Raw genomic sequence first — 25,731 nt, forward strand, 5'->3', positions numbered from 1 at the left:
ACTTTCTTTCATTTTCTGTCCGTCTTTTTGTTTGTTTGTGTTGTTTTGTTTTGTTATTATATTGCATTGGCTTCATCCATGAATGATGGATGCAAACTAACTAAAAACTACTATTTTGTTGAGATTATCTTGGTTCGAGGGGAAAAATAACTCTCAAGAATGATGACCAAAGTTGAGTAGAGGCCGTTCTAAGCAAACGAGTGACTCATCTTCACCAACATAGACGATCTTCGGTTACAAAAAAAAAATGGCAGCGCACATGTGAAAGTCATGCCATTCCAATGTATCGCATGAACACGCTGACAATTGAGTGAGTAAATAACTAGATCTTGTAGCTGGTATGTAAATGACACGATTATGTTTACGTACAGCTCAGACAGAAGGCGGTAAAGAGCTGTGTACTCCTCTTCTCTGACAGCTTAGCAGAAAGTGCTAACGTTACTCTTAATATTAGCCTGTTAGCTAACCTTGGACTGCTCACTTGTGATGGAGCCCGACCAACAACTGCGAAATGTAAGTACACTTCACCACGCTAACTTACACACAAAGACGATACTTACAGCCCCCTGTGGTTCTGTTGTTTGGGTTTTAATGCAATGATCGTTTCTCGTAGCTGCGGGATTTTCTCCTGGTTTACAACCGCATGACGGAAATTTGCTTCCAGAGATGCACCAGCAACTTCAATTACAGAAACCTCACCATGGACGAGGTGAGAGAAACTGCAAATCATGGTCTCCTGACGTGTATAGCTGTAGGATAGAAACATTTGAGGGTTGTTGATAACCGTCTCCTATTGTTCTGAATGCTACATCTATCATTTCTCATTCAGTCTCATAATCTGTCGTTCAATTTTTTGTGCCATGAGTGTATTAGACGTTATTAACTCGTTATGATCAATGTTATTTCCCCCCAGGAGCGCTGTGTGGATAGCTGTGCTGGGAAGCTGATTCGCTCCAATCACCGCCTGATGGGAACTTATGTGCAGCTGATGCCTCGAATGGTGCAGCGTCGAATGGAGGAGATGGAGAGCAAAGCGGCAGAGAGCGCTAAGGCAGCTGAGGCCGCAGCGTCTGCGCCCGTGGGGTCTGCTACCTCCACCGAGGGTTTACCAGTAGCTCAGCCTCCCATCAATCCACCTGCGCTCTTACCTCCAGCAGGGACTGATGTCGGATTAGATCAGACACCCACCGTGGCTGGTCAGTCAGCTGATAAACTTGTAGCATCCACCTTTCCCCCTGTCTCAGGTGAAGCCACTGTGATGCCAGAAGTGCATGGCTCAGTCTTAAAGCCAGCAGTGTTAGGTGGTCCACTTGAGCCAGATGCTGCAGCCACATCAGTCTCAGGAATCAAAATGGCAGCTGCCACGTCATTCACGCCCTCAACAGAAACAGCAAGTCCGTTGTTGCTTGACAAAGCTGCCAATGGACCATCTTATCCAGCAGTCTTACCTGAGTCACCCGTAGCTGGTGCCCAAATTGAGTTAGCAAACTCTATACCGGTATCTGCTCAGCCTCTGTCTGCACCATCAAGACCAGTTACACTATCAGAAGACATGCCTGTGTCAACAGTAGCAGCTCCTGCTGTGTCTAAAGCCACAGAGAGCCTACCAGGCCAACAGAAAGCACCAGAGGTTCCTCCGCTGTCAAGCCAGTAATGAAGCTTAGTCTTGGTCTGTCAGAGGCAGTCAGGCTCTTCACTGATCTCGCCCCGACTTCCCTGTTATGCCTTTTCCACCAAAAAAGTTCTGGTTCGGCTCAGGATTCATGGAACCAGGGTGCAAACTAAGGAACTGGCCCGCATTTCGGCTGGTTTTTGGAGTGGAGCCACTAAATCATTGATCGTGGGCGTGCACAACAGAAGTAAATACTGCAGTGCAGAGTCTGTCCCATCATATGTGTTGGAATAATTAGCCTACATAATCTGTGCCTGATAGGGTTCAGATTGAGAATTATAAAAAGTGAATAATTTGTTTTGTTTTTTATGTCATGTTTATATTAGCAGTTGTGTACAAAGTGTCAGGAAACCTGGAAAGGAAATCACAAAGTTTTCTTGGTTGTTGTTTCAATCTTTCCTTGTAGAATAATACACCCCCCCTCAGTTCCCTGCTATTCTCTGGTTCCAGCTGAGAGAACCAAATTTGCCGTTTGGAAACTAGTCTGTATATGGTGGAAAAGGCATATGAGAGTACAGACCATCAGTAGCTCAGCTCCAAACAGCGGTAATAACCCATCACTGGGTAGTCCTAAATGTGGCACCATCCAGTGTGACTCACATGGAAATCCTGTTAAAATGAGATAGCCTGCTGTGCCAAGAAATCAGGGTTTATCATACGTTTCAGTCGTATTAAGAGCAGCAATCTTCATTTACATAGCAATTTTCGACACAATGTTGTTTCAACACAAAGTGTTTAAGAAATGATAATAACAAACCCAATAAATGGATCATTAAAAACCTCATTTGTAAAACTGAAAACACGATTATGTGATAATAAGGGAGTCTAAAACAAGAACGAAAATGTTAAAACGTTACATAAACAAGCCTGTCTGTTATATGGCATTTGAGAAGTGATGCCAGCCCAAGCTCCACAGGGATGTTTCCAAAGCCTGCAGGCCTGGATGGCAGCAGCCTGATCCCATTTGGACTGGAGCCTGCACTTTGCAATAGCCAGGAGGGCTCTGTCTGATGATGTCCTTGATGCCTCAGCAGAATCAATCCAGATTCTTGGCTTGTATTGATGTGTGGTGTCACCTTGTATAAGATTATCTTTAACAATAAAGATGAGAATGTTAATTTCTTTGTTAATGCTTTCCTTCATTGGCTGTGGTTTAGCACCAACATGGCGTTCCGTGCTCATTTTGAAAATCAAAGGCTATCGTGCCGAGGGTCCCATCCTTGAAATGTTGTGGGAACAAATCCAGTCTGTGATTTTTGTTTCCCAGTCATTTCCTCTCATTCCACTGTGCTTGAGCAAAGCCATAACAAGCGAACATATTAAACACATTAACATTCCTAGTGGCTTTATGCCACAATATTTGTTATCCTGATGGGAGGTGCTGCTTGTTCAATTTTCACCTCAGCTGACTATATATTAAGCCAGCAGCTAAGGGTTGTGAAAGAAATACCCAATCCGTGTTAGGCTGAATACCAAAGTGTATGGGTTAACTCAAACCACTGGTGTTGCCATTTGAATATTATGGTCATGTTATTGTCAGGCATATTTAACCATTCTGTGGCGGTGGAGCCAGAGCCAAATCTATCAATCAGCTTTACAGTCCCTGTCAGAGAGGAACATAACTCGAGCTATGAAAATGTCAGTGGAGGCTCCCTGGGATATATTTATCTATCCTCAAGGTGTCAAAAAGGCAGTGGAGTGTGATTTTGCTTATAATAATGCCACATAGACTATGGCAGGGTGATCATTCTTCTAGAAATCATTTTGCAAAGTTACCGCAAAGTGTTCCTAATGGAATGACTGATCTGTGTGTTGTCTGAAGTAGTGGAGAAAAAACAGTAACCTTTGAGCTTTCAGTAAACAATTTTACAATTAGTATTTAGTTATTTAGTCATTTGTTTGTTTGTTTGTTTCTCTGTGAGCTCAAAGGTTAGTCTTCTAAGTGTCCAGATTAAATCACAATTACATTAAGGGAAGAAAAAAACCTAAAAAAAAAAAAAAAAATGAATAATACATTTTAGCACCTATACCCACGCTCATATGTGCATGATCATATAGACACATATCTACATATATGTATAAAATATATACTATAATTGCTATAATAATATTCTTATAAAAGCCACATTAAAGGGTGTGATTAAAAATCGAATGAATGAGTTGATTTTTAGAGCATTATTGTAATGAATTCCATAGTTGAAATGTGATAACATAATAATTATAATTATAATAAAATAGTTTTACAACATTTAAAAGTAGGAGGAAAAGTTAATTGATTTTTTTGTTAGGTTTTTCATTGATGTACACTTTTTCCCCCTGGACAAACACTAGCAATTATGCAATTTACTATGATGTGCACTGTAAATTTACCTCAGGTAAAATGTCAAGCCCATAAAGGCAGGTAAACTGCGATCTCGAAATAAAAATGTGGATAAAGTGGGCTGATACTGATTCACCTTCCAATTAATATTAACCCCAGTGGCTGATTTACAGAGAAACTTGTCAGGTCCATCTTTCCCCTGAAGGAGTTGGACTGGCGAAGAAGTAGCTGCAGTAACAAATGTGTCCATCAGGTGTCAGTATTGTGCCAACGTCCCGGGCCACATATGGCTGCTAGTGGGCTCCTAACAGAGCTCCAAACTTCTCAGCAGTAGCCTTCATCAAACCAGAGGAGCGGGGCGTGGACACAGACCGGCCTCTCTGCTCTTATGAGGAAAAATTCAGGAGACGGACGACTGATCGGGAAGGGGGAAAAAACGGACCTTTATCGCTTTGCAACTGGTAAGATTTTTTCAGAAAGGGTTAATGTATTGAATTGTTCTGGGTTTGTCCCGGTGCGCTTTTGCTGTGGAAGTCCCACTTGATGGCTTCTTGACAATAGATTTCAAAGAGCGGTCGATAGGCCAACCCATCCGAGTTCACCAACTGGGAAAATGTGGGAATGTGCTGAACTATTTATAGTATTCAACTTGATAAACGCATTTCACTGCGCTCTTTTGGAAGTTTGTTTCTTCATGTAACACCCAGTGGAAACGCAACTTGACTTTCTAACGAGGAGGAAGAATTACAGTAATGCTGCAATTAAGTTTAGGGTGGTAAATAAATATTACAGTTCTACATGAATTTTATAGGAATACTATACCTTACTGATAGAGAAGCCAAAAAACAAACTAACAAACACAAAAAAGTATTTTTTTTTCATTAATTCACACAGTACCACAGTCTTACTATAATTCTCAATAGTGAAAATTATAGGGTGTGTATTTGTTTGTTTGTTTGTTTGTTTGTTTGTTTATCAAGAGCAGCAAATATTGATCCCACTCAGTTTAATAGTTCAAATGACTGAGTGAGGCAGGCTTACCCAGACCCATTGGGCCCTTGTATAGACTATACAGTGCCAAAATGAAAGCATTAAAATTAATTACTTTTGGTAGGGAAAAAAAATAAAAGAAATAAAAAGCTGGTGTGTGAGGATGACAAGAAACTGTCTTCCTTTGATACTTGAATAAGGAGTCTTTGTTCAACTCTTTCTCTAGGCTACTCGTCCCTGATTTCATAAGGGACAGGGGGGTAGATTGAGTAAAAAGAAAAAAAAAAATAAACCTGAAAGAGGACTACAACCATGGATGACATCTTCACTCAGTGTCGTGAGGGCAACTCTGTGGCTGTTCGTCTGTGGTTAGACAACACAGAGAATGACCTCAACCTGGGGTAAGTGGACTTCCTGTCCAACACACAAACACAGACACACACACACACACACTCGCTGCAATGTGCACTTCATCCAACTATTCAAACATTGGACGTCCCTTTAAAGGAGAAGATGCTGAGCTGTATCCAACAGAATGTGAAGACTGCATTAGCAGATGTGTGACTCAGTGGCTCCACTTTTTCCCAAGTCTGTAGTGATGAGGGTTGACTTCATTGCATCTGGTGTGGTAGGTGAGCAGTTCTGAGTGTGTGTGTGTGTGTGTGTGTGTGTGTGTGTATACAGAGAGATCCCTGGCACATCAGAGGTGATCAAATAGTTTCCATATTGTGCATTCCCTGGATCTCCAGGTTCTGCTGAGGATCAGCCGGCTTTTGTAAATGCAGTCCAACTCCTTTCCTTTTCCCCCCTCCCTATTCTATTCAGTTTTTTCTCCATATGATGTCATCCCCCAAACATTTATGTGTGTGCATGTAAAAGCAGTGACGTATTTGGAGCAGGTTATGCGACGCTCAAACCAGAATATAACTCAAGATTCATTTGACAGCAGAAAAGGCAGATCCATGTTATCTCTGTAGATTTATAAATCAGAGCCATGCTGTTGGCTATATGAAGCAGTTCTGCTGGTTGAGATCAGTTCTTAGAAAGAACAGTTTCCACTACTTCAGACAGTGGTTACCTCATTCTTGGGCCAGACCATATATGTGCAATTTGTTGACTTTTGTTGACGTTGAGGCGCGCAGAGCTCCCAGCCAACCACGCAACAGCCAGGGCCATTTCCTCTGTTCAGCTCCTTACAGGGCTGGGCCCAGGCTGACTGAGCTTCACAGGCCACTAGCTGCAGTCCCACATAAACATCTGAGAGACCAGTCATTATGCTACAGGCCTGGTGCTTTGGCTGCTTCCCTAAACAACCTTAAGTTTGCAGATCAGCCCTTTCCTCCTCATTCTGAATGTCTAATAATGTGTAATAAGTGAAAAACTGTGTTTTTAACTTAGAGATTAAATGCTTTTCCTGTGCAAAAGTGCTGGAGACCAAGTCCAATGAGACAAACACAAATGCCATTCCAGATCTCCCCATGGAATTGTGCATACACAAGCAAGTGACATAGAGACACAGAGAGAGAGAGAGAGAGAGAGAGAGAGAGAGAGAGAGAGAGAGAATGTTTGGCTGAGGATTCCACTGTGTATTTTCCTCTCTGTCATTCCTGAGTTTTTTTTCCCCTGACTACTTTTTTTAGCACCCGGAGCTGGTCAGAGGAAGAGCTGTCTGTCTGTCTGTCCGTCCGTCCATATATTAGACACAGAATGCAGCAGCTATTTTACTACAATGTGAGCTAACACCGTAGCTATTGCCTGCATTATTAGAAATACGTGCAGTCCTCTTGAGTTTTATTGTCCGACAATGTGTAGTTTGCGGCTTGGCAGAGGATTGTGAGAAGCACCAACAGCTGCCTCGGGATCAACTAAAGTAATTGACTTTTGGGTGAAGGGGGCAGTCACATGTAGGTGATAGGTCTGGCTCTTGGTAGGCTGTAGTAGTGCCATGTGAACTGTCTATGTTTGAGCCTTTGCATGTGGCCCTAACTGCATTCACAAGCATATTTAACACTTGATCGGAAATCAGATGGAAAATAGGTGACAGGCCGCACGAGGACTACATGCTTATGTCTAAATAAAGATAAGTAGGAAGGGGCAGCAGGACTGTGTGTGTGTGCGTGTGTGTGTGTGTGTGTGTGTGTGTGTGAGCAAGAGAGACAGCGGGAACTACACTGTTAGTATTTTGTCAGCGGATATATGCACTGGGTTGTTAGATGAAACTGAAACTGGGGGTCTCAGCTCGATGACCCAGACAGGCAGCCGGCCACCATCACTAACCCGAGCGCACCCTCCACATTTCAGAGGACGCTGCCAGGTTCCTAAATTATCTCCAGCTCCTACTGTTTGCCCCCAAAAACATCATCACTGTAGACATTCCATATACTTTTGCATATGGAATGTGTTACAAACTAAGTTTTTCTCTGTGTGAATATGAGATGATCTTATTTTTTTCAGATTTTTTTCTCTTTAATTTCTAATTATCTGTTACAAAATACAGTTTACGCCAGTCTTAGCTCTTAGGCTTGGCAATACCAACAGAATCAAACATCACAATATATTTGATATCAATATTGTGACAATGTTGTGGGGATGACTATTGGTGCTTTAATGAGATATTTACACTCAAGAGATTTTGATCAGCAATCATGAGTAATGTGAATATGATGATTTAACAGCTAGGAAATGACTACTTTAATGCTAAATCAGAATATTATGATATCCAAAATCCCAGAAGATATTTAGCTTCATATCATGGCATTGATATAATATTGATAAATCACCCAGGGCTACTCAGTATATGAAGATACTGGACTGAGAGACATCATAACTGGGTTGTTGAGGTTCTTGTACTGTAGTATTTCTGATAAAGAGAAGATATCCATATAATGGAAGTGGGGTGCCAGATCATTAAAAAACTCATATTTATTTTTCAGAATTCATCTAATCTTCTCAAGAGGAATACATGCATTCATCTCTGACAACCATTCTATAAAGAGGATGAGGAGTCTGACTTTTATATCATTACTATACACTTTCTAGCCAGACCAAGAACCACTGTGAACTTTATTATTTTTGGCTTCTTTACAAATAAACTAATACTAGTGAGGGTTCCTGAAAACATCAGCAAAAACAGTGGCACTTCAACAATAATAGAAATGGTGAACCCGTGTTTTGATCATTTTGTGATCATTTTATTTTCAGCCACGAGCTTGAGTGTGTCAGCATAAAGATTTCATTAAAGCAGGAGGTTTTCTAAGGTGCAAATTTCTGGATCTAGAGGAGAATGATTGCAAATATCATGTCAGCATGTGTATACCTTTATACATTGCTATGTACAATGTAGAAATGAACCTTAATTTGTACCGCATGAAAAGTACATGTCTGACTTTTCAGGTTTATGTTTGTGTAACCCCTGAGGTGTAAGGTAGAGCAGGTGGAGAATATAATAATAAGCCAATCTAAATCTGGAGTCAATTTTAGCAGAGAGACTATACAAAACTGATCACAGCCTTTCCTTAACTGTGACATCAGACTTTCACCTCTCTCCCTAGATTTTTGTATATTTGGTTTTGGATACAGCTTCAGTTAATGTGCATCAGTCTGTCCCATCTTGCACAGCTGTGCATAGCTAGAAGGCTTGTGAGCATCTTAAGTTTATTTTGAATTTGACCTTCCTCACCCTGTCTTCCTTTCTCCTCTTTCTGTTTCTCTATGTGATTTAGTGATGACCATGGCTTCAGCCCCCTTCACTGGGCATGCAGAGAAGGGAGGAGTGGTGTTGTCGACATGCTCATCATGAGAGGTGCTCGTATTAATGTGATGAACAGGGGGGATGATACCCCCTTACATCTTGCTGCCAGTCATGGACACAGAGACATAGTGGCTAAGGTATGCAGGTATACTCTGTGCTGTTTGATGGTGGGGAGTTTTTAAATTCTTTTTAATTGATGCTTTTTGTTTTTTAACTTATTCTGAATGTCAGTCTGCTAACAAATTTTTCTTCATGCTGAATGCCAGCTCATCCAGTGCAAAGCAGACCCCAACACAGTCAACGAGCACGGAAACACGCCACTCCACTATGCCTGCTTCTGGGGACAGGACCAAGTAGCAGAGGTAGAAAATACACCCACAGACACTCCAGTTACCAGTGCTGGGGAGTAAAATCACTACACGTACTGAAACTATTAGTTGAACTACATTTTGCAGTACTTTGGTGGCAAGTAGTGCAATTGCTCCTTGCCATTTTTGGTGTGGTACTGAAACTACAAAGAATTTTGGTTGATAAAATATTGGCGAAAAAAATCCAGATGTTGAAAAAAACCCAGATTTGTTTTAAGTTTACATACAAGAAAAATACAACCTTTCCTACCGCCCCACCCTCCTTCCGGGAAGAACCCAGATGGGATTGTTTGGTTTGGGACAAGTTTAGTTTTTCATGTGTTGAATCTGAATTTGTAAAGCTGAAATTATGAGATGTTAGTTAGTCCTATTTGTTGATAATTTTTTATCAATTAACAAGTATTAATGATATCTTTTGACATACGTGGCTAACTCTGTCATCCACCTTGTGACTTAATTTTGTATGATATGTTGTTATAATTTGTCAAAATAGTTTCAGCTATTTTTTCTCAGTTGGTCAAGTTCAGCAAGCTATATTTCTCCTGGTGGTAGTTTTGTTCTGGTTCAACTTCTTCTGGTGTAAAGTAAGAGACAGCCTGGAAAAACGTGCTTTCAGAGTAGCTTTCCCTCCACTGAGCTGTGATCTGTTGGCTGAAATGGCCCTCTTCTGGGCAGAAACAGTTACTACAGAGGACTCTCTTTCTTAGCTGGAAGTCTGACTGCATCCAGTGTCCTTCCCCTTTAATCCTAAATAAATCCTGTTTAAAGATAATCAAGTTTTCTGATTGGCTGATCTGTAAATGATTTTGTATTGCCTCGTCTTCAGGACCTGGTAACCAGTGGTGCCCAGGTGTGTATATGTAACAGGTATGGGCAGACACCTCTGGACAAGGCCAAGCCTCACCTCAGCCAGCTGCTTCAAGGTCAGGGGTCATTTTAAGGCTGTCGTTATCATCCTCTTAATCATCACACCTTTTGCACACTCACAGGTTACATCATGTTTTTCATTTTTCATTCATTCTTGTTGTCATTATCACTCTGATGTTAGAAAAAGCAGAGAAAATGGGCCAGAGTATGACCAAAGTCCCCTATAAAGAAACCTTCTGGAAGGGCACCATGCGAACGCGGCCTCGTGAGTAAAATTCATTCATTAAAACAAGAAAACATTTTAAATCTGTAGAATTTTATGACTAATTATATATATATTTTTTTCTCTCCCAGGTAATGGTACTCTCAACAAGCAGGCTGGTATTGATTATAAGCAGCTGTCTCTCCTCGCCAAGATCAATGACAACCATTCTGGAGAGGTTAGTGCCACTTGGTGTTCACTGCTCTGCTGATTTTTTCAATAATCAATGCCGCTCGTCATCTTCTACACTTCGCACTCTTGTCTGTAGTTATGGCAGGGTCGCTGGCAGGGGGATGAGATTGTAGTGAAGGTGCTGCAGGTGAGAGACTGGACCACCAGGAAGAGCAGAGACTTCAATGAGGAGCATCCCAAACTCAGGTGATTTACACATGAGCATTCGGTGTAAATTAATCCATCTGCAAGCTGTTGGAAGGTAGATGTAAAAGACATAGCACAAAAGAAAATCAAATACACAATTAAAAACACAGAATTCAACACATGCAATCGCATCCATGACTACCCACACAGCAACCAAACATCCCATTGAAAAACAGCAGTAAACAATTTGATTTTCAGTTTCACTGTTATTTCCGCATTCCTGAGATGAATACTCCTATTAATGCACTCATTATATTATGTTCCGCTGACTGTCAATCACCTGACAGTCACAGGAAGAAATCAAAGTGTCTGCCTGAAAATTATCCCTCAAAACATATTATCCACAAACATCACTGTTACATTCATGTCCTTTTATTTATTGCATCTTTGTTAGCTGGAGCAGCAACAACAGCTATTGACAGCTATTTTCTAAAAGACACCGGTATTCTCCTTTAACAGATCCCCAGACACTGACATAATCACTTATTTGCCAAACTGTCTCACAACATGCTCCACTATCAACATATTAACTCCGATCATGCACTGATAAAGAGGAAATGTAAAGTAGATGCAGGCAGAATCAAGTGGGATAGTTTCTAAACGGCACTGGTGTTCCCCTTTAACAGATCTCCAGTTACACATGCAGTTTTTTTACCACGGTCTCTGGCCACATAGTACTGTCTACTCATGGACTACTTTGAACTCAAACAACGACTAGCTCTGATAACACAACAGTTAAAGAGTGTGCTGTACCGCTGTTGGAAATGACATGCACAACAAAAAGTGTGTGTTTAGAGCAGCTAAATCAAGCAAATCAAGCATCAAGACAGGGTCATGAAGGAATACACTGAGCCTCATTCACAAAACATTTGTCCTTGAAAAGTGTCTACAATAAACCAACATAGGTTCATGCGATATGTGTAGCCCCTCGATTTTGTGCATGCCCTCAAGCATGTCTGATGATGAATGCTACTTCTTTGTAAAGCGGATGCACAAGCCTTTTGACGATGATTAACTTAGGTAGCTGCCCTGGCAACCTCATAAAGGCATGTTGACCCAAAAAAATTGCTTTTGGTCATCTAAAGCAGACCATGACCCATTCATTGCTCTCAGGTGTTTGCACATGGTTTCTTAAAATGTACTCTCTCCACAAGGCTGCTCCTGTAGCAGCCAAAAATGTGTTTGTTTTGTGAATGTGGTCGTATATTCTCAGTGGCCCTTTTAGGCTTACAAATGCATTGATACTCCTTTTGTGATGTTACTACGAGGCCTACAACTGCTTAGAGTGCATAAGGTCGAATATTTTTAGAAAACTCTTCTTCCGCCCTCACATGTTCCCAAATATGCATCTTAACAAAGAACAAATTCAGATGAGAAAAAAAAAGATCAAATCTGATTATACACGCATTTCATGAATGAGGCACTGACTTTTTTTTTTTTTTTTTTTTTTTTTTTTTTTGCAGATAATGAAGTTTTCCATTCTATGATGAGCTTTTCATCATGTCTAAGTTTTCACAATTTGGTGTGCTGCAGTGCTTTTTAGTCATTTTTTTTGTTTGTTTGTTTTTTTAGATTACTTGTATTATCCTCTGTACAATGTGTTAAATGTGAACATGCACACAGTGAACTAAATGAAGAGCAGGCACATAGGGGTCAGTCAGGCTCCACTCTTCTCATTGCACAACATTTATCTGAAAAGGCTTCATTATCACAGCGTCAGTTTATTTCTCTTATCAGTCTGAAATTGTGCTGCATGGCTGAAGGATCTCTCTCTCTCTCTCTCTCTCTCTCTCTCTCTCTCTCTCTCTCTCTCTCTCTCTCTCTCTCTCTCTCTCTCTCCTCTGTAGGATCTTTTCCCACCCAAACATTCTGCCTGTTCTTGGTGCCTGTCAGTCACCTCCCTCCCCTCACCCCATTATCATTACTCACTACATGCCATACGGATCTCTCTACAACATCCTGCACCAGGGCACCAGTGAGTACGCTCTGTATGTTTGCATTAAGGACTTGCATCCCAAAACATTATCAGCAAATATAATTCTGTTTGATGATTCATGCACATGAACAAGTCTTTCTCAAGGCTCAAAGTGAGAGGTAGCATCTAACTCCCATCTTTACTCCTCCGCTCCTCTCCTCTCTTCTTCCTTAGCTTTGGTGGTGGACCAGACCCAAGCAGTAAAGTTTGCCCTGGACATTGCCAGTGGCATGGCTTTCCTCCACACTCTCGAGCCAATGGTTTCGCGGCTTTTCCTCAACAGTAAGCACATCATGGTAAGACACTATGCCGCAGCTTTTGGAATCAATATTGCTATCAGTAGGCCTATAGTAACTCAAAATCAGTTTCATGTCCCCTTCTTTTCCTGGGGATACATTCACTTACCTGGTCTTGGATCACTAACCAGCTGATGTGATTAACTGGCAGATAGATGAAGACATGACAGCCAGGATAAGCATGGCAGATGCCAAGTTCTCCTTCCAGTGTCCTGGTCGTATGTACTCTCCAGCATGGATGGCCCCTGAAGGTATTTTTCTCCCCTCGCCTCCTCCCATCTCCCACTTGCTGCCAGCCTATCATTTTGCCTCCTCTTTAGACTTCATGAGTCAGACTCCAGTCATTCCGTGACAAACACGCCATACTGTCTGTTTTACTTCCAGCAGTTCGGAAGTAGTCACACTTTGTTCATCTTGTGTCTCACTCATGTTGGCACAACCAAGACAAAGCCACTGTGTAATTCTTTCTATTTTTGCTCTTGCTTTCCCCTCTTACTTTTTTTTTTTTTTTTTTAAAACCGTCTCCCCTTATCTCTCAGCCCTCCAGAAGAGACCTGAGGACATCAACAGGAGATCAGCTGATATGTGGAGCTTTGCCGTGTTACTGTGGGAGCTGGTTACCAGAGAGGTCCCCTTTGCTGACCTCTCACACATGGAAATAGGCATGAAAGTGAGTGTGTGTGAGGGTGCAAGTATTCATGTGTATTCACCTATCTATCCATAGATCGATATGTTCCCATGCGCATATCCTTTGGAAATGTCCCACCAAATACACTCATAATACCTTGGAAATGTCCCAAGGCATTTGCACATTAATGTTTATACGTGGACTGCAATGACAAATTTATACCTACACTCATCATCTCCAACTTTTCCCATTGTTCAGGTGGCTCTTGAGGGTCTTCGGCCCACCATTCCACCAGGGATCTCGCCTCATATTTGTAAGCTAATGAGGCTCTGCATGAATGAGGACCCAGCCAAGAGGCCCAAGTTTGACATGATCGTCCCCATCCTGGAGAAGATGCAAGACAAATGAATCCCACCGCAGCAGTCCATCCAGCTCTGCCTGTTGTTTTTTTTTTTTTTTTTTACCGTCAAGATTATCATCCAACCACTTTTTCTGTATGTTTCTGTAACTTCACTTAAATCATTTATCTGCTAAGCCACTGTAAATATTGTCAGAGAAACCACTTCAGCCACTTGTTTCAAACAACAACAGGTATAATATTACTTTTGTCGCTTAATTTAAACTGGCTTCTTTTTTGGCCTGTGTTGCTCTATTATTATGGTTGAAATTGTTCAGAGTATCGGCAGACTTCCTAATCTGATGTAATTCATGTTGGGATATACTGAGTGAAGACTTGGACAGAAATGCTGACAAACAAATCCAAAGAAATGTGTATGAAAAAACAAAAAACAAAAAACAAATACCAATGCAATAAATGTTTTATATTTATGACAAATCCCTGTTCTTATTTTTCAGACAGACACCATCTGACTTCTGCAGAACAATTATTGCTCAGTTGTGGTTAAAGATTTCTCAGAGCACCACTTATTTTATGTCTTTATAACATAAAGACTTTTTACTGACACATCACTGGCCTATTTTACATCAGGAAGTTAGATGTTTTTTTTTTTTTTAGCCTCTTTCCTTACACCTTGCATTTAGGCTTTATTTTTAATCAACCTCACAGCAAAGTGGAAATTTACACTTCTGACGTTAAACCATTTATGCATTTTATGGCAGCCTTAATATTGTTTACAGAAATGAAAAGCTCAAACTATTTTCTAGATTGGGTGTGATTTTTACATACATGAGTCAATATCAGTATAGAGTGCCATTGAGACTTCCCAATGACACAAAAAAAAAGATGAGATTTTCCACTGAACTCCATATCCATTGTATAAAGTAGACCTTAAGCTGTTAGAAATGCATGTTGGTCAAGCTCCTGCACCTTTTATAAATTGACTGCAAGAATAGAAAGTACAAGCGAATTGCAAAATGTGTCCACCCTGTCATGGGACAATTTCTAAATACAGTAAATATGTTCTAATCATATTGATTACAAAATGTACATTTTCAGAAAGGTATTTGGTCCCTCGTTCAGGAATATATTTTAGTTTCTGGAAAACATCTCTCAAAAATACAGAAATTATGGAAAAATATGTTTGTATATGTAAAATCTGTGAAAGTTGTACTTTCTTTTCTGAATAAACTCTATAAATAAAGGTATCTGGTCAAACTTTGAAATAATACTGTTTGGCCCTAATCTCTTCAGAGCAAAATCACACAAAAGGTTTTGATAACTTGTGAAAATAATTATTTATTCACATAAAACATGAACATGACAGGGTGGACAATGACATGACGGGGTGGACAATGTTATGGTTTTGTCAACAATGTTTTTTTTATCAAAACATGACTTTTTTCACCTACTGTATTTTGAATTGTGCACAGGTAGGCTACATTTGGAAATGACACTCAACAACAGCAAATTAAATAAATAAAACCTTCAACTAGAGGAACAAACAAGATTGATATAAACAAAACAAAAACATGTTGGTCCCTAAATGTAGGCCTAACACAAAAAGTATAAACATAGGTATCCTTTCAAATGGTTTCTTTCTCTGCATATGTTTTGTCCTCCACTTGACTTCTGAAACACTGAAAAACTTATAAAACTGTTATAAAACTAGACTTGATGACGGGGTGGACAATGACAGGGTGGACGTTTTTGGCTGAAGTTTGCATTTAATGAGCACATGGTGGGCCATTAGCTATCAACATGTATCAGTTAGGAAGGGGACTCTGTATACTTTAACAAACATATTTTGAATTTCTGAAAAGCATTTATATAGATTCATATTTTGCAATGACAGGGTGGACACATTAAGATTGAACACATTCAAGTTCAATCATAAAATGATGAAAATGTCAAAATATAAATGTTGATATGTACTCTCTCTGCAGGAGCTATTCTTCACTCTATTTGAAAAGACAAAGCAGTGGTAGTGATGTCACTGATTACAGCAGGTGGTTTCTTACAGTGGCAGTAACCACCTAATGACGGGGTGGACAGCAAATCCAGGGACACATGCAAAACGTTTATTATTATTATGAAATTAGACCATAAATGATCCAATTGACTCATTTTATTCAAGTACTTGATGAGAGCAACAAGAGCATGTAAAAGGTTTGTACATTGTATATCATTTATCTACTTATTATACTCAGTGAAGTTAGTAGAGAGGAGTTTGGGACATGGCAAAATCACATGCATCTAATCATAGAAAATTTTTTTAAATATGAAAAACACCCTTTTAAAGATGTATCTCTGTACCAATGTGTGTTTAAATGTTTGGCCATTTATAATAAACCCTCAGAGTTTTGTTATTTTGCAAATTTTTCATGAAAAGTGAGTGATTTCTGCCTGGGACACCAAATGGTACCCTATATGATATTGACTCACATGTGAAATCAGTATAATCTAAGTGTTGGTTGTAATCTAAGGGGGGGGTCGAGAGACTAATAGGGGTCCTTGAAATAGTGCCATGAGGTGCCAAAAAAAAAAAAAAAAAAAAAAAAAAAAAAAAAAATTAGGAGGACTTCAGATTCACAAAATCACTTCTTAATATTAATTCAATTCCTGTGTGGGAACTGAAAGTGCAGACATTATGATTCTGTGGTGAAATAACATCAATCCCCAGTGATTGTGAGACTGTTTGTCACGCACGTTTATCATAACTTAGGGGAATTTTGATATGAGGAGTTGTGAGAACAATACCGGGAGGGCGGTGGGGTGGGGGTCACCATGCAGTTGCCATCAGTCAGCTGCAAAGTTTTCATAACAATCAGCAGGGAGTAAAAGGACACCCCCTGCACGTGACTAGTCAGCTGACCTCCAGTTACATTTACAAGACTCGAGCCGTCTGCGAGACACAGCGGCCAGTGCGGCACTGCGGCTGGCTGAAGCGCGGCGGGCAAGGAAGGAAGGAAGAAGACGACTTCGGCCTGATAAACAGTGTCAAAGGGGAACTAGCTGTCTCGGTTGTCCTGCGCTTGTTTACCACACACACACACTCAGTGAAGGCGACATCCTTCCGGCATTTTTTGGTGAAGGTACAGTGACGGACTCATTGCTAGCGGCTAACGTTAGCTGCTTGTAATGTGTTTTTAATAGACACGCATGTGCACCACTGACACTTTTTCCATGTTTGTTTGTGTTTGTATGTGAGTGTGTGTGTGTGTGTTAGCCATTACACGTTACTTTGAACAAAGTTTATAAGCCGACCGCACTTGCTCCATTTTCCTGACGTCCGCTTTTGTCTATTTTTGTTTATGTGCTGTGTATAGGCTTGCAAAAGGGTCCTGGAGGACACCTGTTATCAGGACAATGGGACTCCCCGCGGTGTCGTCCACCTTCAGGCTGTTAACCCTCGCCCTGTTCCTGGTGCTGCCTCTGTTTGGGACGTCGCACCCCGTCCAGACCAAAGAGCGGCCCAGCCTGGTGTTTATGGAGCAGTTTAGCCGGCAAGCGGTCGGATTGAACTGGAAAAACATCACATGTCCCGTGTGCAAAGCAGTTTTCGCCATCCTTGATATCGCCCTGCTGGTAACTGTTTTGATCTCTCTTTGATAGCCTATCTAAGATACACAGAAGGCCTCTTAATGCGCATGTAGTGTGTAGCCTTTAGCAGACTGGCCCCAGCGGTCTACAGCCTAATAGCTTCCTCCTCCATCCTAATAACTTTACAAATTGGCAACACTGCACGAGGCATTTAAAACCCATTTCAAAAGCAGATGTGTGAATGTGCATACTGTGGTAATCATTCTGAGTATGGCTTAACACTCATTTGGACCTAATTTAATCAGTGTGCTACGGTTACTTCTGTTCATGAACATTTTAAAAGTTAAGTTTTTATGAACTTACAACAGACCTTTTTTCTCCCTTTTCCATTGTTTTTAATGGTGATTTGGCACAAAAGCTTCAAGTGAGGTGGTTGAAATGTATGGTCTTTTGTTGGTACGATTGAGCAATAGCTATATCAGCTGTATTTCAAAACAACACTGTCTTGTCACTGCTCAGCTTCCTTATATGACCAATTTAATTTACTAAAAACTCTTGCTTGTGCAATTTGTGCTTTCCCAGCTTTTAAATTACAACTGGTTTTGTAGTTGTGTAGGTAGTGTTGCATTCATATGATGTACACTAGTACAATTTGTTCCTTTCTCGTGGAGTTTATGGCTTTTATGTGAGCCACTTCAATATTAGTCACAAAATTTATTCAACATTTCTTCACAAAATGCCTTTCAACATCCTAGGCTAAGATTTTTATTATGTGTTCATTTGTCCCAAATCTCATCCCCTTCTACTCTTCTTTTATTCTTTCACAGAGTGATGCAAATGAAGAGCGAGTAGCCTATATGGTAGGGGAGGCATGCATCCGTCTCCATCTGGCTGATGAGCGAGTATGTCGGGAGATAACGGAGCTGTTCAGGTCTGACTTCATCCGAGCCCTCCAGGAGTCGCTGCTGTGGCCCTCTGAAGCATGCGCTGTGTTGGTGGGCTCCTCCTGTGGAAAATTTGACATCTACGCTCCCTGGAACATCACCTTGCCCAAGGTCCCTAAGCCCCCAGTCACTCCTCCTTCTCCACCCAAACCTGGCATGCCACAGAGCCGGGTCTTGTTTCTCACAGACGTCCACTGGGATCAGGTGAGTGGTGTCTGGCAGTGCTGGTGAGCTTCTTAATTATGCTTAATTATGGGCAGGCTAGCGTTGGTAAAGTTTGGTTAAGTTACTCAAACTGAAAACTTTTTTTTGGTTTAAGTTAATATGCTATTTTTTAATAATAAAAATAAAGTGGACATCATCAATGTAAGGAAAATGGTATTTTATTTAAGGTTCTATGTTCTGACGAAACATCAGTTTAAAATTATTTACTTACTATGAATCGACAAATTTTCCCAGGAAACTGGAAAACGGTATGGACACTTTAGTCCTTCAAGTTGGATCTGTATCAGTTCCTGCTTTTGACATAATCTTTTTCCACTAACAGGAGTACACAGTGGGCAGCAGCGCAGATTGTAAGGACCCTCTTTGTTGTCGTAATGACTCAGGCTCTCCCATCTGGCGGCGGAGGGAGGCTGGCTACTGGGGAACCTACAGTAAGTGTGACCTGCCACTGTGGACCGTGGAAAACCTCCTTGAGCATGCTGCCAGATCTGGACCATGGGACTGGGTCTACTGGACTGGAGACATACCAGCGCACAATGTTTGGTCTCAAACAAGGAAACAACAGCTGTCTGAGCTTACAGTCATCTCCAGGCTCATCCACAAGTAATTTTTTCTCAGTTATTTATTCATTCATTCATTCATTCATTTATTTGGCATAAGACAAACATTTTAAACATAACAAACTCACAAAAAACAGAAAAAAACCTAACCATAATTTGAAGATTAGAACAGTGATTGAATCAGTTTTATCCAGTAAATACATGTGTACTTTTTGCACAAAAATGTTGATCCACAAGTAAAAAGATGATGAGCTCTTTATTTACTAAGAGGGGGGGATGTTCTGCTTTACTAGACAGGCACAGTGGAAAAAGGGTAGACAGGGTAGAGAGTAGAGAGAGGTGATGACAGGCAGCAAAGGGCCTAGACCTGACTGGAACCCAGGCCCCTGCAGCTAAGTTAGTCTCAGCAGTACATGGTACATGCTCTGCATGGTGAACTCACTGAGGTTATGAAACTTGGTCAAGCCACCAGGGAATTGTGCTTTCAAATTCAGTTCTTTCTTTATAGTAGTCAGAGTAGCTTTTCAAATGCAGTCAGACATGGGGAAATAAAACAATAAGAAACCAAAAAAACATGGGGAAATGGCTCCAGAAGTTGAAATGAAAATGACAGACATGCCACCCACAGACAAAATGTACAAGCAAGTTACTCATAACAGCTGAAATTGGATTTCCTGAATTTCTCCAATTTATCCTCAAAATGTTGGTCTCTGGCTCGAAATATGTGGATGAAGTTAAAAATGTTTTTGCTCTCTCTTTCTTGGATGTGAGTCACGTGTTTCCTGTAATTGATCTACACAGATATTGATTCCTTGTATTTTCTGTTGTTTGCAGGCATCTGGGACCTAATGTGACGGTGTACCCTGCTGTAGGGAACCATGAGAGTACACCTGTGAATAGCTTCCCTCCACCCTTTGTTCGCGGTAACAGGTCCTCAGCCTGGCTCTATAATACTATGGCAAAGGAATGGGCGCCATGGTTACCGGAGCAAGCCCTGAACACTCTGAGGTTATTGATTTTATTTTATTATCATTATTAGTAACATTATTGATATTATTTAAGTCTAAATGTAAAATGTTTGACGTTTTGTGTGTGTGTGTTTGCAGACTGTTTACTTTTTTCTTAAAGATAAAGGTGTTGATGCTAAACAAAATCATTTTAAAAATCGGCCTGGGTTTAAATGAATATTAGAAGCTGTTTGATCTTGCAGTTTTGCTTTGACATTGATGTCACATTGTTTGCAAGTAATCACGCTTCAGGAATTATTGTCTCTGCAAACTCCTCTTGGGATTTTAATTGCCTCAGAGTGGGTTCTTTTTCTGACCACAATTTATTATTCAGTTCCTCTCTAATGTTTTTGTGTGCAATTCCAGATATGGAGGATTTTACACTGTGGAGATTCAGCCTGGCTTGAGAGTGGTCTCTCTCAACATGAACTTTTGTGCTCGAGAAAACTTCTGGCTGATGGTGAACTCTACTGATCCTGCCAACCAGCTACAGTGGCTGGTTCACATTCTCCAGGCCAGTGAGGACAAGGGGGAGAAGGTGAGTAGAGGAGCATGATTAGTGAACAAGACAGAAAATCACAATGAGAGAGGTAAAACCAATATGGACAAAATGGTAGGGGATTTTTTTAAATTTGATGTCATGAAACTGATAGAATGCTATTTTAGACTCTTTGCCTTAGTTGGGTTCATGCTCTCTGTCTTTGTGCAGCCACACTAGTTTCATACCGGATGTGGGCAATGACCTCCCCCTGTACTTCCCAGCAGTCACTTGTCTTAGAGGCTCAAGATTAATGCTGCATTCATGAGACTTTGGTCATCAGTGTAATATGTAATCTGTCCTCTTGTTTGTTTTGTTTTTCCTCCTTTGTGTCAGGTACACATCATTGGTCACATCCCACCTGGCCTATGTCTTGGCAGCTGGAGCTGGAACTACTATCACATTGTCAACAGGTAGCCAGCTACAAAACAGTGGTTAAAGGCACAGTCTGCCTGAACACTATAATTGTAGAATAAGAGGATTCAGATGCCCCACTGTTTCAGTTGAGAAGAATTTATAGAGAAAAAGTTAAAAAAAATGCTGAACAAGGGAGAAGGTCAAACCTGTCAGCTGATCGACTCTAAAGACATCACAAATGGTGCTTGTCATGTTTACTTGAGGTCACTGAGGACGCTGCACAAAGTTCTGTACACTTAAGAGATTGTGCCTGGTTTATGTTTTGATAAGTTTCTGTGGCATTGCTCCTTTCATATAGTCAGACTTTGGTTGTGAAAACTTAATGTACCCACAAATTTAGTTTACTCTCACCGCTGCTGTGTCTGCCATCTACTTTAACCAAGGGCTGATGTGATCATTCAAGGTGTTAGAGTTCAGCTTGTTGGCACTGCTCACACTGCAGTTATCTGATGCCATTTATTTAGCTAACTTCAGTTAATTGAACGTTCAGTTGACTTATCTTAACCTTATCTTATTTCACTTCTCTATTTTACTTCTTTTTTGTTTTGAAATTGGCCTGTGCCCTCATTACATGTCCCCTGTGGCTGCAAGTCTGCTTTAGAAAATGAAGTAGTTGGGCATTTGGGAGTTCAGTGTCCAATGGCTGATCTTTGTTAATGATTTCAAGTAGCATCATGTGATGGCTCCCTGTTTACACACCAAGGATTATCATTCTTCTTCTTTTTTTTTTTTTTAAATAGATCCTTGTGCCTTGTTTTTTTTCCTGCAGATATGAAAGCACTATTACTGGACAGTTTTTTGGCCACACACACTTGGATGAGTTCCAGGTGTTTTACGATGAGGCGACAATGACCCGCCCACTGGGAGTTGCCTTCATTGCTCCCAGTGTCACCACCTACATCAACCTCAACCCAGGTGAGGGCATGAGCTAGTTAAGGAATCAAATCTGACCTGAAAGAGGACAGTATTACTTGAATAGTGATGCACAGGGTGTATTTTACATTGATGTAACTGTGGTGATACCCCCACCACTCACACACGCATAGTTGGAAAATTTCCCCAACATGAAGAACATTTTTAAATAGACTGAGAATTCATCATTTTTCATCGTCAAGGTAATTTTATTTGTCCTGAGGGAAAGTTGTCTGGGATATAAAGGCTACCACATAAGACATACAGACAGTGCATTCATAGACATAAGTGAACAAACAGAACATTAATACATAATGTTACAAAGCATCCATACATAAAGTGCATCAGTAATGGAGTGTGTGATACGACACCCACATATCCTATTCTACTTTTCTGAGTTTAGCAATTTATGGACAGTAGGACAAAAGAGTTCTTGATGGCTCATACTACATTTGAATGTTTATTCTCTCTCCAGGCTACCGCGTGTACTTGGTTGATGGGGATTATCGGGGCAGCTCTCGGCTGGTGCTTGATCACGAAACCTACATCCTTAACCTCACCGAGGCCAACCACAGTCCAGAGGCTCGGGGTCATCCAGAACCAAATCCTAAGTGGACCCTTCTGTACCGCGCCACTGAGGCCTACGGTGTGTCCAGTGTGTTCCCCTCCGACTGGGATGGGCTGATCCGTACCTTCCTTAGTGATGACCGGGTCTTCCAGAAGTTCTGGTACTTGAGACATAAAGGACACGTGTCGGAGCCCTGCAAAGAGACCTGCAAAACCTCTTTGTTGTGCTTCTTGCGCAGTGGGCGCTACAGTGAGTTGGAGCAGTGTGACCTCCTCAATGGTTTTGATGGAAACTTGGCCAGAGCTGCCAGGAAGACCCTCTGTTGATCTAATTTCCTTAAGACTGAATGTGACCAAACATCATCTGAAAATCATCCAAAAATTGTGAAAATGTTGAACAGCTGTCATGTTACTTTTTAGGGAGGGATGGGAGCCTTTTGTCTTGTCCGGTCAGGGTACTAGCTGGATTTTCAGTTCAACAAGAATTGTATTATAACATGAATCCACCTCAGGGCCCTTACTCCAAGAGAAAGGTTATGTGGATTTCTTAAACCTTACATTGAGGTCAAATTCAAAGTGTTGTAGTACAGTGACTTCTCTTATCACTGATAAAAGAAATCAACCACATCTTTGGAAAAAACATTACTGATTAAAGAAGTTTGCTGTGTTGTGTGTAGCAATAAGACATGGATTTGTCAACTGCTGTTTTGAAATAGCCGTTATGTGTCAAAACTATTGACCTGATTTGCCTGAAATGCGTCCTCTGGTAACTTGAGATACGCAGAAGGGCAGGAGTTAGAAGGTAGAACTGATTGAGAATTGTCCGTGAGCTGGGCAGCAGAATGATGTGTAGAGGCAGTTCTACCATACTGGAGGCATTTTATTGTTAAAAAAAAATCCCATGTGTCTGTAAGACTCCTGGAAACATTTTTAAAGCATACATTTTTCCTCCTACGCATAAAGTGCATCAGCTTCATGTTGGTATTTCTCTAAATCTCCAGGGAATGACTCAATTTATGTAAATATCACATTAAGACCTGCTCAAAGACCTGTATAGCTTAATCTTAGTATTACTACTCTACAGTCAGCGAGGATAGCTGGGGATCCAATTTTGAGATTTTCTTTATTCCTTTTTCATGAATAACATAAGAGTAGGTAGTGATCAGAACGATAGGCCTCTGTAAATCCTAAAGAGTTACTGTAAAGCATTTTGGTCTTGGATTAGAATGACAATATCTTCATCTGCCATCTTTGTGGACAATTGTGACATGAATCGAATTTGGATGAAAAACGGTGGCCTTATTGATTTGACCCCCCCCTTTATTTATTTTTTTTTTTTTTAAATATATATAGATTTGTCCTTGACCATTCCCACAATGGAGTATGAGAACTTGTAGTATTTGCTGCACTGTTTCTTTGCAGTTGAAACAGATTAGCAGATGTTGTGTTTGAGACACTTTGCACTTTGCTGTAGAAGATAGTATCATTGATGTGGTCATTTATCACTTGTGGACATCATGATTTTGTGTGTTTGTGTGTGCTCAGTTATGAGCTTTGCTTGATTGCCTCGCAGGAAGAATTTTGATTGTAGTTTTGCGTATCTTGACTCAGTGCATGACATACGTCCCCCTAGCACCACTGTGGGGATTTACCAGTTTGTGAAGCAACTAACTTGTATAGCACCGTCTGCCTCAGCCAAAGAAGTGCTCAGACCTAAATGAGGAAAAATCTTTCACGTCAAGGTTTACTTCTTTCTTTGTCTGCACTTTAATTCCTGTTACATGGTTAATTTAGAGGAATAGAATGAGTTTGACAAGCATGAGTGGAAGCTGTGACATTTTGATCTCAGATCTTGGTCTATAGTGTGTGTGTGTGTGTGTGTGTGTGTGTGTGTGTGTGTGTGTGTGATGTTTAAAAAAAAAAAAAAAACGTGAAAGCAATGCACACTGTAAAATAAGCAATAATAAAAAAGATTAAATCATGAACAAAATCAAGTCTAATACTCCTGTCCACATGTTTTGTTTTCTGTGAAAGAATAACACTGAATACAATCTTGAGGATCACTTTATTTTTTTGGCAATACACTGGTTGCTCAAAACTGAAAGTGAAATGTATTTGCATTTATTTCATTTCATTTATAATCAGAATTATCAAGCTCATTCACTGCCAGGCCAGCAATTTCTTTAGTGTCAGCATCCTTCATATTAAGCTGTTCCCTTTTTATTAAAGAAAAATAGCATACACCTGATATAAAAAAGAAATGTAGGACATACAAGTTTACAACTCAGTGCAACATGTACATTATAGAATGGCAATACTTAAGAGGAGTGTCGCATGATTTACAATCAACTGGAGTACGATGTGTTGGAGGCACAGAACTGGGTTTTCCAAAATTCATAATATTTAGTAAAGGCATGAGTCAGAGTGAACTTCACTGATCTCCCAGTTTCTGTGGTTTTTACCTTTTTGTGTGTGTGTGTGTGTGTGTGTATGGGTGGAGGTAATATTACACAATAACTGGCCTCATTCAGGACATTTAAATTCTGAACCGATACTCTTTGCTCATACATAGTTCAGTACTTGGAGCAGTATCTAGAGGCAGTACATGAAAATAGGCAGTTTCACATTGACTTCAAAAGGAATGCATTCATAATGATCTTTGAGCAGTTTTTGACTCAAGAAATGGATGAGGTCTGACCACACACACAAAAAAAAAAAAAAAATACAAAATCCAAATTTCTCAATAGCACCAAGCTAGAACATGGCTCAACCTTCCATTATAATGCTTTCATCAAGGGCAACTGGTTGTTTATCGGACATGTTAATCTCTTCAGGCATACAACGGAGTCACCAATCACACTTGCATCCCGTGGTTAATTGGCAGTAGTTAACAATTTTGGAAAGTCATTCTTCCAATTTTTCTACTTCTCTAATTTTTCCTCTTCTCTACTGTGTCATTTCTCAGTGCATATTGACACAGTTTCATTTTTAATTCATTTTAATTTGTTTTCATAAACAATTTTTTTTTCTTACTTCTGAAATGATACCATTAGGTTCTGCAGAGTGAAATGTGCATGTATAGATACACTACATAATTTGTCAATGATTCCCTGA

General features: G+C 40.4%; 3 protein-coding genes across 3 annotated transcripts; all 3 read left to right on the forward strand.

The window, feature by feature from the left end:
• The first annotated feature begins 219 nt into the window (after positions 1-219).
• timm10b (translocase of inner mitochondrial membrane 10 homolog B (yeast)) lies at positions 220-2,790 on the forward strand. Its single transcript, XM_030068310.1, has 3 exons — positions 220-513; positions 614-709; positions 914-2,790. The coding sequence occupies exons 1-3, from the start codon at positions 487-489 to the stop codon at positions 1,652-1,654; spliced, it is 864 nt and encodes a 287-aa protein (XP_029924170.1). The 5' UTR covers positions 220-486; the 3' UTR covers positions 1,655-2,790.
• A 1,527-nt stretch (positions 2,791-4,317) lies between these two features.
• Positions 4,318-14,336, forward strand: ilk (integrin-linked kinase). Its single transcript, XM_030068309.1, has 13 exons — positions 4,318-4,453; positions 5,209-5,383; positions 8,705-8,870; positions 9,000-9,095; positions 9,928-10,024; positions 10,150-10,233; positions 10,323-10,408; positions 10,499-10,608; positions 12,456-12,583; positions 12,758-12,879; positions 13,031-13,130; positions 13,419-13,549; positions 13,766-14,336. The coding sequence occupies exons 2-13, from the start codon at positions 5,295-5,297 to the stop codon at positions 13,913-13,915; spliced, it is 1,359 nt and encodes a 452-aa protein (XP_029924169.1). The 5' UTR covers positions 4,318-4,453; positions 5,209-5,294; the 3' UTR covers positions 13,916-14,336.
• Positions 14,337-16,794: 2,458 nt separating this feature from the next.
• smpd1 (sphingomyelin phosphodiesterase 1) lies at positions 16,795-24,565 on the forward strand. Its single transcript, XM_030068307.1, has 9 exons — positions 16,795-16,999; positions 17,234-17,492; positions 18,275-18,595; positions 18,939-19,219; positions 20,011-20,184; positions 20,550-20,721; positions 21,058-21,134; positions 21,908-22,053; positions 22,526-24,565. The coding sequence occupies exons 2-9, from the start codon at positions 17,274-17,276 to the stop codon at positions 22,942-22,944; spliced, it is 1,809 nt and encodes a 602-aa protein (XP_029924167.1). The 5' UTR covers positions 16,795-16,999; positions 17,234-17,273; the 3' UTR covers positions 22,945-24,565.
• The last annotated feature ends 1,166 nt before the right edge of the window (positions 24,566-25,731 follow it).

The sequence above is a fragment of the Myripristis murdjan genome, chromosome 14 (assembly GCF_902150065.1).
Source record: "Myripristis murdjan chromosome 14, fMyrMur1.1, whole genome shotgun sequence".
Classification (NCBI taxonomy): Eukaryota; Metazoa; Chordata; class Actinopteri; order Holocentriformes; family Holocentridae; genus Myripristis; species Myripristis murdjan.